A 15,952-nucleotide genomic window follows, 5' to 3' on the forward strand; every position below is an offset into this window, starting at 1 on the left:
GCGTCCACCAGTCAACCTCAAAGACTACATCACTAAGCCATCTTGCCGAGCTGAACAGAACCCAAGGCTATTCAAAGAAGGCTGGGACACACTGTTTAACCCCATGGCAGCTGTGGAGTATGACACATGTGAAGAGTAACTGGAACTGTGATGTTGGAGGGACAGGCTGCAGCTCATGCCTTGTTGTCGTATAAAGCAGGGCAGGTGAAAATAGGCTCGTTTTGGATGAGCCAGGCCTGCACAGATTCACTCACCGGTGATCACTGTAAGATCGGCAAGCTGAGCTGGACGAGGCACTGGTTGATATAGTTGCGCTTAACACTCAACCATTTAAAGTGGTGGAGGACAAAGGCTTCAGGGCATTTGTACAGATCCTGGACCCAACCTACATCCTGCCTACTCACCAGGCCTGACAAGCTATGGTGGAGAAAAGGTACCAAGAGGCTAAAGAGAAGGCAAGACAGGAACTGGAAAACGCACAGTCCGTAGGTTTAACTGCAGACATGTGGTCCTCCATGAACATGGATGCCTATCTTGGGGTCACCTGCCACTTTTTAATCAAAACATGGAGCTAGTGAGTGTTTTGCTTGGTGTGGGACATTTCACACAGTCCCACACAGCAGAAAATTTGAGGGATGCCAAGGAGCCTCCACAGAGATGTCAGTCGAAAAGCATGTTTCTGTCTCCAGAGTTATTCCACTTATTAGAATGGTACAGCACAAATTGGCTGTAAAGGCATCAGCCATTAAAAACCAAACACCTTTTAAAACAACTGCAGCATGTGCTGGTCAAATGATGCAAAATTGAAAATGTTAGCGTTCTGGCCTTAGCCACCATCTTGGACCCACGATTTAAAACATTAGCTTTTGGCAGTGAAACACATGCACAAGAGGCCATGTCAAAATTGACTGCAGAATGTGCTGGGGCCGTGAGGGCTGAGAGAGAAATGCCGTCAACATCACAGGTAGTGTACCATTTATTATTATTATTGTTATTATTATTATTATTGTTATTATTATTATTGTGTATTCTATACACCTCTATTGACATGTATAAAATGTTATCAGCTCTATCAGTCAGCTGCCAAGGAAGAACATGGGCCTTCAGCAAAGGACAATTTGTGGGATCTTTTGGACAGCAGAGTTGGTTTGTATTATGGCCTGTTTTTACTGTTTGCATATTTTTTCTTTTTATGAAAGATTGCTAATTTCCCTTTTCTTTTTGTTTAGGTAAAACACAACAATCTCAAAGTGCAACAGCAGATGCTACAGTGGAGGTTCAAAGATATGTGTCTGAGCCTTACCTCTCCAGAGGAGAAGACCCACTTACTTACTGGGCATCACGTGAAAGAAGAATATACCCGAACCTCTTCAAGATGGCCAAAAAGTATCTCCCCATGCCAGCAACATCTGTGCCATGTGAGCGGGTCTTCTCCAAAGCTGGAGAGGTTGTCAGCCACAAAAGCAGCAGACTGAAACCACACACTGTTGAAATGCTTTTTTTCCCTCTCCCTGGTTTCCCAGTGCACCCCATCTATATTACCGCAATGAAGCACTAGCATTAACTTCTAAATCACATAACACTTGTGTATTATACAAAATAGCACCAGCACATTACTTTCCCCTGCTCCCTCACGCTATATACACTGAACAAAAATATAAACATAGCCAGTCTCAGGCACACCTGTGCAATAATCATGCTGTCTAATCAGCATTTTGATATGCCACACCTGTGAGGTGGGATGGATTATCTCGGCAAAGGAGAAGTGCTCACTAACACAGATTTAGGCAGAAATGTTTTAGATCTTTGAGTTCAGCTCATGAAAAATGGGAGCAAAAACAAAAGTGTTCGGTTTATATTTTTGTTCAGTGTAGATATACACTGTTTTTAAAACATTTGTTAAATACAAGTACACAGCAGTATCTGACAGGCAGTCTGAGGCTTTTTCAGGTCTTCCACTTAGATGCAGTTCTGAAACACAGCCAGCAGATGTCGCTCTTCTGACTGTATGAAATGCTTCGCAGCTGTTGCGTTAAAATGGGTCACTGCTTCATCAAGCTTCGATTTCACCATCACTAGGGAAAAGTCTCCTGCTTCTGAAAGATTATAGTTGAGTTCAGTGATTTCCAACCTTAAGTTAGAGGCCTCCAAAGGGTCACAAGATCAATATGAGGCATCTGACATAATAACGGGGAGAGGAGAGAAGATGAGATAATAAACATCGGTGTTATAAAAATGTATTTTTCTTTCCTTTTTGTTTTAATTTAAAGGGGCATTGGAGTGTACATATAGTTGAGGCTGTGGGAAACCACTTTAATTTGACAAACAAGTGGACTATATGGAGGAATTGGATCATCCAGCCAACATGAAAGCCATTATCTCAAAGCTTCCTTACAAACTAAAAGAAAAATGGAGATTCAAAGCTTGGGAGCTACAAGACCAGAGTGGAAGAAGAGCTAGATTTGCAGATTTGGTGCAGTTTGTGGATAAGCAGGCTCAAATAGTATCTCACCCAGTATTTGGCAGTTTAAAGGACATTACCCCAACCACAAGAGGAAGCTCCTCTGTGCAACAACCGCCAAGATCTGGCAGGGAGAGTAGGAGCAAGAGTGGTTTTGTCACCAGTGTGACACCAGTCACAGAGCCCACAGCAGGGGGCATTGTTCCCCTTGTCCCATCTGCTACTAAAAGATCTGGCAAGCTTTGTTTATTTTGCAATGGGTTTCACAAACTTAACTCCTGTTCCCAACTTAATAAGAAAGCCCACAAAGAAAAGCTGGAGTTCCTGAAGAAGAAAGGGGTGTGCTTTGGATGTCTAGAGGTAGGGCATATGAGCAAAGGATGTTCTCAAAGACTAACTTGTCAAGTGTGTTTACTCAAGCACCCCACCACTTTGCATATCACCAACAGTGAAGCAATAACAACCCTCAAAGACAATAAAGAAAAGTCTATCACAAGTGGTCTGGTGGAAATAAAGAATAAAGAACATGGATCAAGTAATACTGGTGAATCTGAATCCGTCCTGGCTATCGTCCCTGTGAAAGTAAAAAACAAAAGAAATAATAAAAAAATCACGACGTATGCCTTTCTAGATCCAGGCAGCACTGATTGTTTTTGTACCAAGGCACTTCTCAGATAGCTACAACTCACTGGAAGGGAAACTGACATACTTCTACGCACAATGAACAAAGAGCAAGTTGTCAAGACAGCTACTGCGTCTGATCTGGAGATATGTAGCTTGGACGGCAATGAATACATTGGTCTCCTTGATACTTACATGCAGAAGGAAATCCCTGTGAAAAAGGAAAATATTCCTACAGAAAAGGATCTGGAACAATGGCCATATCTGAAGGAGGTTAAGCTTCCTCAAATTGATGCAGATATTGGTCTGCTGATTGGCAGCAATGTTCCAAAGGCATTGGAGCCATGGAAAGTCATTAGCAGCAAGAAAGATGGACCATATGCTGTTAAAACTGCATTGGGTTGGACTGTAAATGGTCCTTTTCGAAAGACCAGTGTCTCAAAGGCTGGAAAACCGATTGTTATGGCTTACAGGATTTCTGTTGTCAAGCTAGACGAATTGATGCAGCAGCAAATCGAACAAGACTTCCCAGAGCGTCGGCATGAAGAGCGCCTTGAAATGTCACAGGAGGACAGAATGTTCATGGAAAGCGTCTCCAAGTCCATCAAGTTGGTAAATGGACATTATAGTATTGGACTGCCGTTAAGGAAAGGAGACACTGAATTTCCAAACAATCGCTGTGTCGCTGAACAGAGGACACTCAATTTGAAGAGGAAGTTTGAAAAGAACAGCAAGTTCTGCGAAGAGTACAAAATGTTCATGGTGAACATTCTGGACAAAGGCTTTGCTGTTAAATTAACGCCTGAAGACAAAGCTAAGACAAGCCAGAGCAGGAAGATTTGGTACATAGCACACCACGGAGTGTACCACCCAAAAAAACACAAGCTTAGGGTGGTATTCGATTGTGGTGCTAGCTATCAGGGTACCTGTCTGAACGACCATCTGCTGCAAGGTCCTGACTTGACCAACAGTCTTGTCGGTGTGCTCACTAGATTTCGCCAGAAACCTGTTGCCTTCATGGCTGATATCGAGGGGATGTTTCATCAGGTCAGAGTCCCAGAGGAAGACTCTGACCTTCTAAGGTTTCTCTGGTGGCCCGACGGAGATTGGAGCAAAGAGCTTGAGGAGTACAAAATGGTTGTACACATATTTGGAGCTACATCTTCTCCAAGTTGTGCGAACTTTGCTCTGCGGCAGTGTGCAACAGACAACTTGGCAGAATTCAATTCAGAAACCATCTCTACAGTGCTCAGAAACTTCAATGTAGACGATTGTCTCAAGTCTGTAGAGAGAAGACGAAGCACTGACCCTTGCTCAAAGCCTGATCACTTTGTGCGCCAGAGGAGGCTTTAGGTTGAACAAGTGGATCAGCAATAGCAGAGCGCTGATTCTCTCCATAGCCGAGGAGGACCAAGCCAAGGAGGTCAGAGACCTGGATTTTGACCAAGACATCTTGCCTGTCGAAAGAGCATTAGGTGTACAATGGTGCATTGAGACAGACTCCTTTAAATTCAAAATCCAGCTCCAAGACAGGCCACCTACCCGGCGTGGGATCTTATCGATGGTTAGTTCCATTTATGACCCGCTTGGAATGCTGGCTCCGGTCATCCTTCCTGCTAAACAGATCTTGCAGGAGCTCTGCCGCTTGAAGCTTGGATGGGATGAGATGATTCCTGAAAGTCTCCATCAAAAATGGTCTACCTGGTTGAGAAACTTGAGCTTGCTGGAAAACTACAAGGTTACGAGATGCCTCAAACCTGATGGTTTAGGACAACTTGACTCAGCACAGTTTCATCATTTTGCTGATGCGAGCGAGAGTGGCTATGGCACCGTCTCCTACTTGAGGATGTCAAATAAGTACCAGCAAGTTCACTGCGCTTTCGTTATTGGCAAAGCTAGAGTGGCTCCTCTAAAGCCTATAACTATCCCAAGAATGGAGCTCACAGCAGCTACTGTAGCAGTAAGAATGGATCGGATGTTACAAGAAGAGCTCGAAGTCCCTCTTGTGCCATCAGTCTTCTGGACCGACAGCACATCAGTGCTAAAATACATAAGGAATGAGACTTCTAGATTTAACACCTTTGTCGCCAATCGAGTCGCAACTATTAGATCTGCTTCCAATGTTTCTCAGTGGAGGTATGTGAACAGCAGCCTAAATTCTGCTGACTGTGCTTCAAGAGGTGTTTCTGTGCCCAGCTTCTTAAAGTCTGTGACCTGGATTTCAGGCCCAGAGTTTCTTCAGCTACCCGAATCTGAATGGCCTAAGACACCAGATTTAGATTTGACTTTCACTCCTGAAGATCCAGAGGTGAAGGTGCTTGCATCAAACGTTGCTGTTGTGGAAGAGAGTGGAAACACTGTCAATAGGATGCTCTCATGGTATTCTGACTGGCACCGCCTTAAAAGAGCTGTGGCCTGGATTCTTCGTGTCAAAGCTACACTAAAATCAGCAATTGCAAAGAAAAAGGATTTACCTGGGAATAAAAAGGACAAACAGGACAAACAAGCTCTCTCTGTGCAAGATCTGCAAGAAGCTGAAGTAGCAATCATTCAGTTCTGCCAGGAAACAAACTTTTCAGATGAGATGACTGCTTTAAGGAAAGGAAACACAGTGAAAACAAGCAGCCATCTCCGTAGGCTGTCACCAATTCTGCAGGATGGACTGATAAGAGTCAGTGGTAGATTAAGCAAGTCTGCTATGCCATCAGAATCCAAACACCCTGTCATATTGCCAAAGAACAGCCATGTGACACAGCTCATTATCAGACACATCCATGAGAATATTGGACACAGTGGAAGAAGTCACACTCTATCACGTTTGAGACAAAAATTCTGGATACCAGGAGCTATCTCAGCTATTCGAAAAATAATCTCCAAATGCGTGATCTGCAAGAAGATGAGGGCTGTGAGAGGTGAGCAATTCATGGCTGACTTACCTAAGGAAAGGGTCATTCCAGATGAACCACCTTTTACCAACGTGGGTGTAGACTTCTTTGGTCCATTCGACATAAAGCGTGGAAGGTCTACTGTCAAGCGATATGGAGTCGTCTTTACATGTCTCAATATCAGGGCAGTTCACATAGAGATTGCACATAATCTCAATACTGATTCCTGCATAAATGCAATCAGGAGATTTGTCTCCAGAAGAGGCCCTGTCAAAGTCATGATGTCGGATAATGGGACCAACCTTGTCAGAGCAGAGCGTGAACTGCGGGAGGCTGTTCAAACTCTGGACAACTCTCAGATTCAAACTGCTGCTCTGAAAAAAGTCATCTCTTGGCTGTTTAACCCACCTGCAGGATCTCACCACTACTATCAGACAAATTCTCAGCGCTCTCCTACACCAGCAAACGTTGGATGACGAAGGACTCGCCACCTTACTCTGTGAGGTAGAAGCTATCGTTAATGATAGACCAATCACTAAAGCATCCAACGACCCCATGGATTTGGAACCCTTGACACCAAACCATCTCCTACTTCTTAAAACAAAACCCTCCATACCACCTGGAGTGTTCAGTCCAGATGATTCTTACAGCAGGAGATGGCGTCAAGTTCAGTTCATGGCAGAAGTGTTCTGGAAGAGATGGATAAAAGAATATTTGCCTGAACTACAACAAAGGCACAAATGGACAAGGAAAGACGTGATGCGCTGCTCTTAAACTCTGAGAGCGGCTGTGAGATGGTGACGCTGCTTCAGACCTCCTGCTCCTGATTGGTGAGGGGCTCCTACGGAGGTCAGCACTGCCTGAGACTCCGCTGCTTATTGGCTGGAAATCCTTTCAACAGGTCCGCCAAAATTCAGGCTGGGCCGCCCTCTGCTGCTCTGCTGAAGCCTCTTTTCTGGTTGGTCTGGCAGGAACCGGCCCGCGCTCCGTAGATATATAGAGGAGGGTTCCAGCTGCTGAGGGAACACTTCTCTTTGTCCCAACTTCAGAGAGCATCTGAAAACTGAGTGGCCACGGAAAAACCGGTGGATAGCGGTCTCTTCCTCTCTGTGTGCCTCACTCCCGGCTGGGCAGTGAGTCAACATGACTCCTCTTGACAAGACGCCTCCATTTGCCTCCAGACATGGACAATACTGGGCTTGGTTGAGATTTGTCGGCAATGGTGAACCTCCTACACGTGATTATGTTGGTGCCAAACTACTGTTTGAATCCTTCTGGATAAATGTCACGGATGTATGCTCGTTCATATCTCTGCCAAATAAAAGAGATTTCGAGTTAATACTTTTCCATGAGGCTCCTTTAAAACGTTTCCTGGAGGTATACACCTCCAAACAAGGAGAACCTAAGTGCAAAGAGTGGACGGTGGAGTCCTCCACTCAGCAGGATACAAAATTTAACTGCACAAAACTTCTAACGGTCAGTACAAACAACTTCCCAACAGTATTTCTCTTGGCCCATACAACGGGTGCATCATTTACCCGGGACAAACCATCACCTGCTTCACCTGTGGCTCGGCTGACCACCAGGTGAAGCAGTGTTTAACAGTTAAGTGCTGGAGATGTGGCAATCTCGGCCACAAAGCAAAATCATGCACCCTGGAAGGCGTTTGTAAACGGCCATACCTTTTTCTCCTGTCCAAGATCATATTCCAACCAAGTCAGATCTCAGAAGCAGCAGCCTGGTTCCTCTGAGCAGCCCCCTGACGAAAAGCAGCGGCAGCAGCAGCTTTGTCAGCAGCACCAGCAGCCTGGATCAACCATCCTGCCCTCTAATCACCAGCGGCCCGGAACCACGGTCCAGCCCCCTGATGATCATCAGCAGCAGCAGCAGCTCCATCCCTCTCCTTCTCAGCAGCAGCAGCAGAACCAGCAGCCCCCTGGTGGTCAGCGCCCATATGATTGACAGCTGCATCGACAGGAGCAACAGGGCCCCAAGGCAGCGGACCATTGGCGCACTCACAGCCAGCCACCATCTCAGCAGCTGAAGCACAGCTCTGGGTCTGCAACTCTGCGACGGTCCCACAGCCAGTCACCATCTCCAAAGCTGCAGCCCAGCTCCAAGCCTGCACCTCAATCTTCCACCCAGCGACCACAGCAGCAGCTCGATCCAGCAGACCAGCAGCCAGCGAGCAGGTCTCAAGCCTGCAGCTCAGCAGCCTCGTCCTGGCCCAGTTCAGCTGATCCCTGGCAACAGCTCCTTCCTAAATTTTCTCCTCCATTCTCAGGTGAGACCAGTCCTGAACTTGTAATAAATACTGACGTTGAATGAAGTGATGATGATGATGATGATGATGGTGATGATGATGATGAGCATTGAGTGCCATTGGGTCTCCGATCTCTGATCTCTCTGACCCACTAACAGTTGGTCAGGCAGTCAGTAGTACTCCCCTTTTTTCTCCTCTTGCTGAGCTCATTCCCCTCATCAGTAAGCTGGACTCTTTTTCCACCACACCTAAGTTTCCTGCTCCCTTGATCAAGTCTGAAAAACCCTTTCAACTTGTTAAAAAAAAAACAAACAAAGAAAATCACATTTTGTGGGGAAAAAAAAGTAAACAGCATGACAACAAACCCACACCTTAGACCTTGATGTTATGTGCTTTCTTAATTTCGCTACCTTGAAGTTTTCAGACAGCAAAAGATTGATTATCTGTTGAATACAAACTTTGACATATTATGTACTCAGGAATTGCGTTTGCATCTTCAGTGTCTGCATGCAGTATGGAAGAATCATGCCTTCTGCACACGCCTGCCCATGGAAGAGGTACAGAGACGAGCGGATGCCTTCGCAGCGCTGCAGCCGGATGGTGACGGAGACGACAGCTGGGCTGACAGTGCTAGCTTCACTGGAGCCTCTCGTCTCACGACTTCTCCTGTGTTAAACATGACTGCAGCCTGAAGCCTCTTGTCTCACGACTTCTCCTGTGTTAAACATGACTCTAGCCTGAAGCCTCTCGTCTCATGACTTCTCCTGTGTTAAACATGACTGCAGCTTGAAGCCTCTCGTCTCACGACTTCTCCTGTGTTAAACATATGACTGCGGCCTGGAGCCTCTCGTCTCATGACCTCTCCTGTGTTAAACATGACTGTAGCCTGGAGCCTCTCGTCTCATGACTTCTCCTGTGTTAAACATGACTGTAGCCTGGAGCCTCCCGTCTCATGGCTCTAGTATCATGACCTCTCGCCTGGTGATAAAGAAGCCACGCCCCCCGAGCTTCTAAATTTCAGAATAAAAGCTCGCGCCTGACACTATAGTTGTCTTAAACATAATATTGTATTTTGTAAAGCTCGCGCCTGACACTAGTTGTCTTAAACGTAATATTGTATTTTCTAATGTATTTTAGGAATCCTGGTAGATTTTTCTGGTATAAAAGTTGTTTTAAACATATGACTGCAGCCTGGAGCCTCTCGTCTCATGACTTCTCCTGTGTTAAACATACGTATGACTGCAGCCTGGAGCCTCTCGTCTCATGACCTCTCCTATTGTATTTTAGGAATCCTGGTTGAAAAGTTGTTTTATTGAATCCTCTTCGATGTACTGTTGCTTTGTGTTGCTTTTACATGTTGTCCTTTCATAAAATCATTTTATTTTTTTATGTAAAGCACTTTGAGTTGCATTTTGTCTGAAATGTGCTATACAAATAAACTTGCCTCGCCTTGCCTCAGTGTTATTGTGTGTCTCAGCTTGCAGGCTCTGTAGATATCTGCCTAGCACTGCTGCTTGTCCTGTTCATATGTTAGTTGACACACACATATGCACACATACATGCACGCACATTCACACTACAGGATAAGCACTTGTCGTAACAATTTCCCTGTGATGTGTGAAAGGAATATATAATACATATATAAAATATTTAAATAAAACAAGTCTTTTAAAGAATGCAACTTTTTTTTATTTCTTTAGTCAAAACATCCAGACTGCAGCTGGCAGAACTGGCTGCAAAATCCAGGGTGGGGATCCTCAGAATGAATCCCCCGGAGCTCTCCCAACTTCCCACATCCAACATAACCTGTGGGTATAGCAATAACAAAACAAAAGCATATTCATGTGCATGGTGTTAAGATTTGTTTTTTTGTTGCAGACACAAAGTCATTTTACCTAGTAACATTTGAACATTTGAATTCTGTTAAAAGCACAGTGTGAATACCTGGCATGCAGCTCTTAAATGTGCAGTTGCACTGAGCGCAGTTTTGTACAGAGTACATAACGTTAGGTATTAGCTAAAAAAAAAAATAAAAAAAAAATGCAACGTTACAAACTATCCGGATGGTTAAAATTGTAAAGTTAAGAGTTTAACCGTTTTATTTTTTTAAATGGTTAGTAAAAAAAACTGGTCTCTTTGGGTATTTTCCTGTAACGCCGCTTCTTCATCTTCTTCTCCTCTCGGTTTGATTTATTGGTGGCAAGAAATCGCGAATTTGCATTTTTTTGACCCTGTAGACTTGCTGTTGCACACGCCAAAGTCATGACACGAGAGCCGTAAGACGAGAGGCATAAGACGAGAGGCTCCAGTCTGCAGCCATACCCGTTTCGCTCGCGTGGCCATCTCCCACCTCTCCGCAGCCTGCCGGCCATCTTCCCGCCAAGGCGCTCCTCCAGGATCTTCCAGGCACTATCAAGTGGGCGGCTGATCTAAAGAGTGTTCCTGTGCCAGCCGATCCACCTGCGCCTGTTCACAGCGTTCTGGGAGGTGACATCTACGCACCGGAGCCGGCGCCGAAGCATTTCTCTGTGTGGCCTCGCGTCACGGAGCTCCGACGCTGCTTTTTCCGAGCCCGGAAAACTTAAAGTGCCGGTGGCTCGATATGACCCCATCACCAGGGTGAACGGAGACACGGAGCATGGTTTCCCCGCCGTCACACAGCTGGAGGAGAGCCTGGCCACCATTTTGCTGCCGAAGGCCACTTTATTCGCCACCTTCTCCCAGGGACCAGGTTACCGCCCGCCTCACCGACCGTGCGCAACAGTGTGCTTCACAGTCGGCTGCGGCGGTGAATAACGTCGCTCTGCTCTCCTCTGCTGTCTCCGCCGTGGCTATGCGGCCCGGCGCGCTCCCTCCCGAGATAGCGACAGAGATCGGGAAGGCCATGTCTGCCATTTTGACCCTCTCCACGGCAACGACGGTGGCACAGGCTCGAATCATGGCGTGGCAGATGATGCTGCAGCGAAACATGTGGCTCCACATGTCACAGCTCCCGGCACGGATCAGAGGGGAGCTTCTGGGTGGCCCAACCAGCCCATCGGAGCTGATGGGCTGTTTGTTCCTCCAGAGCGCCACCACCCACCTGCAGAATGCCTCTGAGGAAGCGGACAGAGTGAGGAGACACATCTCGTGGAGCAGAGCAGCGCCGCGCCCTCAGCGATCTCAGGGCTCCAGGCGTGATCGCCGGGATGCACGCCCCAGACAGAGGCGCCCCGCACAGGAAATTCCTGCATTTCTCCTGAGTTCAGTATCAGTACAACCGGCTGCCTTTCGGTTATTCTCTGGCTCCTCGCACTTTCTCCAAATGCGCGTGGAAACAGCCCTGGAGCCATTACGCAGCAGAGGCATCAGGGTTTTATTTTACCTGGACGACCTGATGGTGATGGCATCATCCAGGGAGAACGCAGCGCTCCACACAGCGGAGCTCGTCAAACATCTGTGTTTGCTGGGTTTTGCCATAAACTGGCAGAAGTGCTCTCCCCTCCCCTCCCAGTCGATAATTTACCTGGGAGTGCATCTGGATTCCTCCATCATAAGAGCGAAACTGTCTCCAGCCAGGTTAAAAACACTCAGCTCTCTCCTGTCAGGCATCGCACCTCGCAAGGTGGTAACGGCTCTGTCTGTGATGCGCCTGCTGGGCATGATGTCAGCCAGTCATGTGGTGGTCCCTCTGGGTCTCCTTCACATGAGAAAAATTCAGAGGTAGTTCAGCTGTCTTTGCCTCGACCCGATACGTCACAAAAGACGCATGATAACTGTTCCTCCCTCCCTGACACATTGGAAAACCCCTCGCGTTCTGTCAGCAGGGGTTCCCCTCGGGAGAGCTACGTCACACATCTCAGTGTTCACGGACGCATCTCTCTTCGGGTGGGGAGGAATGTGTCAGTCTCATGTGGTAGGAGGGAAATGGCCAGAGCCACCATCCCTCCACATAAACTGCCTGGAGCTGTCCAGTGTTGAAGTGCTGAAACACTTTGTTCCACTGTTGAAAGACAAACATGTAGTGGCGAGAACAGACAACATGACAGCAGCGGCGTATATAAATCGCCAGGGCGGCGTTCGCTCAGCTCAGCTGCTGGAAATAGCCAGAAGCCTCCTGCTGTGGTGTCACACGAACCTGCGCTCCGTCAGAGCAGTTTACATTCCAGGCAAACAGATGCGAGCCCGGACCTGATGTCACGCGGAGGTCCCTCCTAAAACGAGTGGAAGTTGAATCCCATGCTCACTCAGATGCTGTGGAACAGGTTCGGGAGAGCAGAGTTGGATCTGTTTGCCTCACGGGAAGACGCACAGTACGCGCTATGGTTCTCCATGAGCGCACGAGACGACCCTCTGCTGGGGGTGGATGCCTTCTCTCACCAACCGTGGCCCAAAGCTCTTCTTTACGCTTTCCCCCGGTCTCCCTGATTCCCTTTTAGCGCGCATTCAGGAGGAGAGCTTAACAACCATTCTGGTGGCCCCGGAACGCACGAGCGCATCATGGTTTCCGACCGTGATACAGCTGCTATCAGGGAAGCCATGGCGACTCCCGTGGCCGTAGCTGGACGGCGCAATCCTGCAGTTCCCGGTGATAGGTCAGCGTTTATGGGCCTGGCCCCTGAATGGGAACGCCTGGAGAGACTAGGTTTACCCCCTGCAGTGGTACGCACTATCCAGGGGGCAAGGGCCCCTTCTACTACGGCCTGTTATGCAGCGAAATGGTCCGTTTTTCAACGCTGGAGAGGGGTTTTGATCCCACATCGTGCCCTCTGCCACAGGTGTTAACCTTTCTCCAGTTGCTAGTAGATAGAAATTTGGCTCTATCTACAGTTAAAACATATGCTGCCACCATTTCATCCTGTCATGAAGGCTATGGAGAGAGATTCGTTTTTGCGCAACCGCTGGTTAAGCGCTTTTTGAAGGGAGTCAGACGTCAGAGACCTGTCACGCGCCCTCTGGCACCACAGTGGGATTTGCCTCTGGTGCTCCGCGCTTTGGGAGAACCTCCCTTCGAGCCTCTGCCACAAATCTCTCTCAGACTACCGTCATTGAAGACCGCGCTTCTCTTAGCCCCGACTTCGGCTAAGAGAGTGAGTGATTTATGTGCGCTCTCAGTCTCCCCGTCTTGTCTCGTTATTAGAGATGACGGGAGCGAATGAGACCGAATCCCTCATTCATGCCTAAAATCATAACCAGCTCTTTTAGGACGAGAGTTATTTCATTGGAAGGTTTCTTCCCTCCTCCCCACAGGAGTGAGAGAAAGGAAACGTCACACCGACTCTGCCCGGTGCGCGCTCTGTCTCATTACGTGACGCGCACAGCGAGCCTCAGACAGACACAACAGCTGTTTGTTCATTACAGAGAGCATTCACAAGGAAAAGCCCTCACGAAACAGCGCTTAGCCCACTGGCTGTGTGACGCTATCACACAGGCATATGCTGCAGCGGGAGTGGATCCCCCGCCGGGTATTCGAGCGCACTCTACGTTTTTGTCCTCCTCCACAGCTCTCCTCAGAGGGATGGCAGTGGCAGATGTTTGTGCGGCAGCATCATGGGCTTCACCATGTCCTTTTATTCGGTTCTACTTACGTGACATGTCTGAGTCCTCTCTGTGTTGAACGTGCTCAATGTTCAGTGACACACTGTCAGCTCTGAGCGCGTTACGCACACACAGTCATCTGGTAGAGAGACATTATATGTGCTACAAGCTGGCATATATGTTCAATCTCTCTTTGAACTTATTTGTACGAGCCTCTGGGACTGCCACAATGCGGTCGTCCCTGCCTGTTCTCCCAACCTGAGTTCGCTGTGTGTTAAATGCGCTTGTATGCGTTCTTTGTATGCAACTGCGCGCGCCATGTGTACCCTCCTCCACTCACGTCATCATGGATTTGTGAGCCGTTTCGCCCTCTCATCACCTGCCTTGCTCGCGTTTGAGAGGCCGTTTACGCGTACACGGTGATTTTGATAAACGGAGACATCTTCCTGCGTTTGTGCCCTTCGTTTACACGCAAACGGAGATTTCTCCTCTGAAAACGAGTCTTTCTAAAAACTCCGGCCAGAGTGGAGATTTTGGAAAACTCCGGTTGCGCGTTTGCATGTAAACTGAAATAAACGGAGATAAACGGAGTTATAGGCAGCCGACGTCACAGTATGCGCCGTAATTTGCGCCTGTGTCAAAAGTGCGAGCTATGTTGCTATGGTGACAATGGATACATGGGAGGTTTGAGCTTCTCGTTACACAGCCACCTACAGGTTTGGCATGCTGTTGTGTATATATACACGGGTAAGTGTAAACGGAGACGGTGAAATGTCCGTTTATGAAAATAGCCGGCAACGTGTAAACGGCCTCTGAGACTTTTTACAGTGCGTAATTATCGTCCCCACTCTCCACAGCAGCAGGTGTGCCAGGTGAATGAGTGTGATGTTTTTCACTTGACCATTCACTCAGGGCGAGAACAGAGGGGAAATACAGCATGGTTTTATGTCCTCGTATTTTTATTGTGCTCTGCACTAATGGGTTGTGAACTGGTGTGTTTTAAGTGCTTGTGGACTGTGGTGGCACAGTGGGGCATATACCACATCAGCTTCGCCTTTAATAGCGACAGCTCTTAGAGGGCAAAGCCTATACGAAATAGAACGTTGGTTACGTACTGTAACCCCAGATTCTATGAGTATACGGGCAGCCCTCTAAGACCCAGGCCCCACTGCCCCACCAACATCAGCTGACGAAAAAGCTGGCTTATTAGGGAGCAGATCTCTGGTCACGCAGGTATTATATACCCTGTATGCGGACCAGGGGGCAACTGTGCAGGGCACAGTGGCGCGAAAGAAAATCTTCACGACTGCGCATGCGCGCGGGGATAAACCCACTAGCGACGGCTCTTAGAGGGCTGTGCCTACACTCATAGAATCTGGGGTTACAGTACGTAACCAACGATTTACGAGCTGTCTGCTTAGTAATTGCGACCTGCTGTTCCGAAACTGTGGGACCGGCTGTGAGATGGTGACGCTGCTTCAGACCTCCGGCTCCTGATTGGAGCTCAGCACCGCATGGCCGAGACTCCGCTGCTCATTGGCGGACAATTCTTTGGAAATGTCCGCCAAAATTCTCTTTTCTGGTTGGTCTGGCAGGAACCGGCCCGCGCTCTGTGGGTATATAGAGGAGGGTTTCTACTGCTGAGGAAACACTTGTCTTTGTTCCGACTTTAGAAAATAATAAAGATGTCTGGCCGCGGAAAAACTGGTGGCAAAGCCAGAGCCAAGGCGAAGTCCCGCTCCTCCCGTGCTGGGCTCCAGTTCCCAGTCGGCCGTGTTCACAGGCTGCTGCGCAAAGGAAACTATGCTCAGCGTGTCGGTGCCGGCGCCCCCGTCTACCTGGCGGCTGTGCTGGAGTATCTGACTGCTGAGATCCTGGAGTTGGCTGGAAACGCTGCCCGCGACAACAAGAAGACCCGTATCATCCCCCGTCACCTGCAGCTGGCTGTCCGCAACGACGAGGAGCTCAACAAGCTGCTGGGCGGAGTGACCATCGCTCAGGGCGGCGTGCTGCCCAACATCCAGGCTGTTCTGCTGCCCAAGAAGACCGAGAAGGCCGCCAAATCCAAGTAAACCTGGACACTCTCTGACTGCTGCAAACCAGCCCCCAAACGGCTCTTTTAAGAGCCACGCACTCACCTCATAAAGAGCTCTGATTCTCATGTCGCAAATGTAAATGACCAATTAATGTTTAAAAGTCCAAACA

At 48.1% G+C, this 15,952-nt stretch overlaps 2 protein-coding genes across 3 annotated transcripts in view; both read left to right on the forward strand.

The window, feature by feature from the left end:
• LOC125886788 (uncharacterized) overlaps nucleotides 1-15,952 on the forward strand; it is a 49,077-nt gene that overhangs the window by 29,863 nt on the left and 3,262 nt on the right. The window lies entirely within an intron of this gene.
• Nucleotides 15,433-15,850, forward strand: LOC125886803 (histone H2A-like). 2 transcript variants are annotated; one of them, XM_049573128.1, is made up of 2 exons: nucleotides 15,433-15,513; nucleotides 15,619-15,850. In XM_049573128.1, exons 1-2 carry the CDS (start codon nucleotides 15,433-15,435, stop codon nucleotides 15,817-15,819), a joined length of 282 nt encoding a protein of 93 aa, XP_049429085.1. In that variant the 3' UTR covers nucleotides 15,820-15,850. The 2 variants fall into 2 exon arrangements, with proteins under 2 accessions (XP_049429085.1, XP_049429084.1); XM_049573127.1 differs by having other exon boundaries at nucleotides 15,433-15,850.

The sequence above is a fragment of the Epinephelus fuscoguttatus genome, linkage group LG4 (assembly GCF_011397635.1).
Source record: "Epinephelus fuscoguttatus linkage group LG4, E.fuscoguttatus.final_Chr_v1".
NCBI lineage: Eukaryota > Metazoa > Chordata > Actinopteri > Perciformes > Serranidae > Epinephelus > Epinephelus fuscoguttatus.

Bases quoted from the DNA above. Each gene is read 5' to 3' on its own strand.
- LOC125886803 (XM_049573127.1), top strand. From the start codon at position 15,433: ATGTCTGGCCGCGGAAAAACTGGTGGCAAAGCCAGAGCCAAGGCGAAG.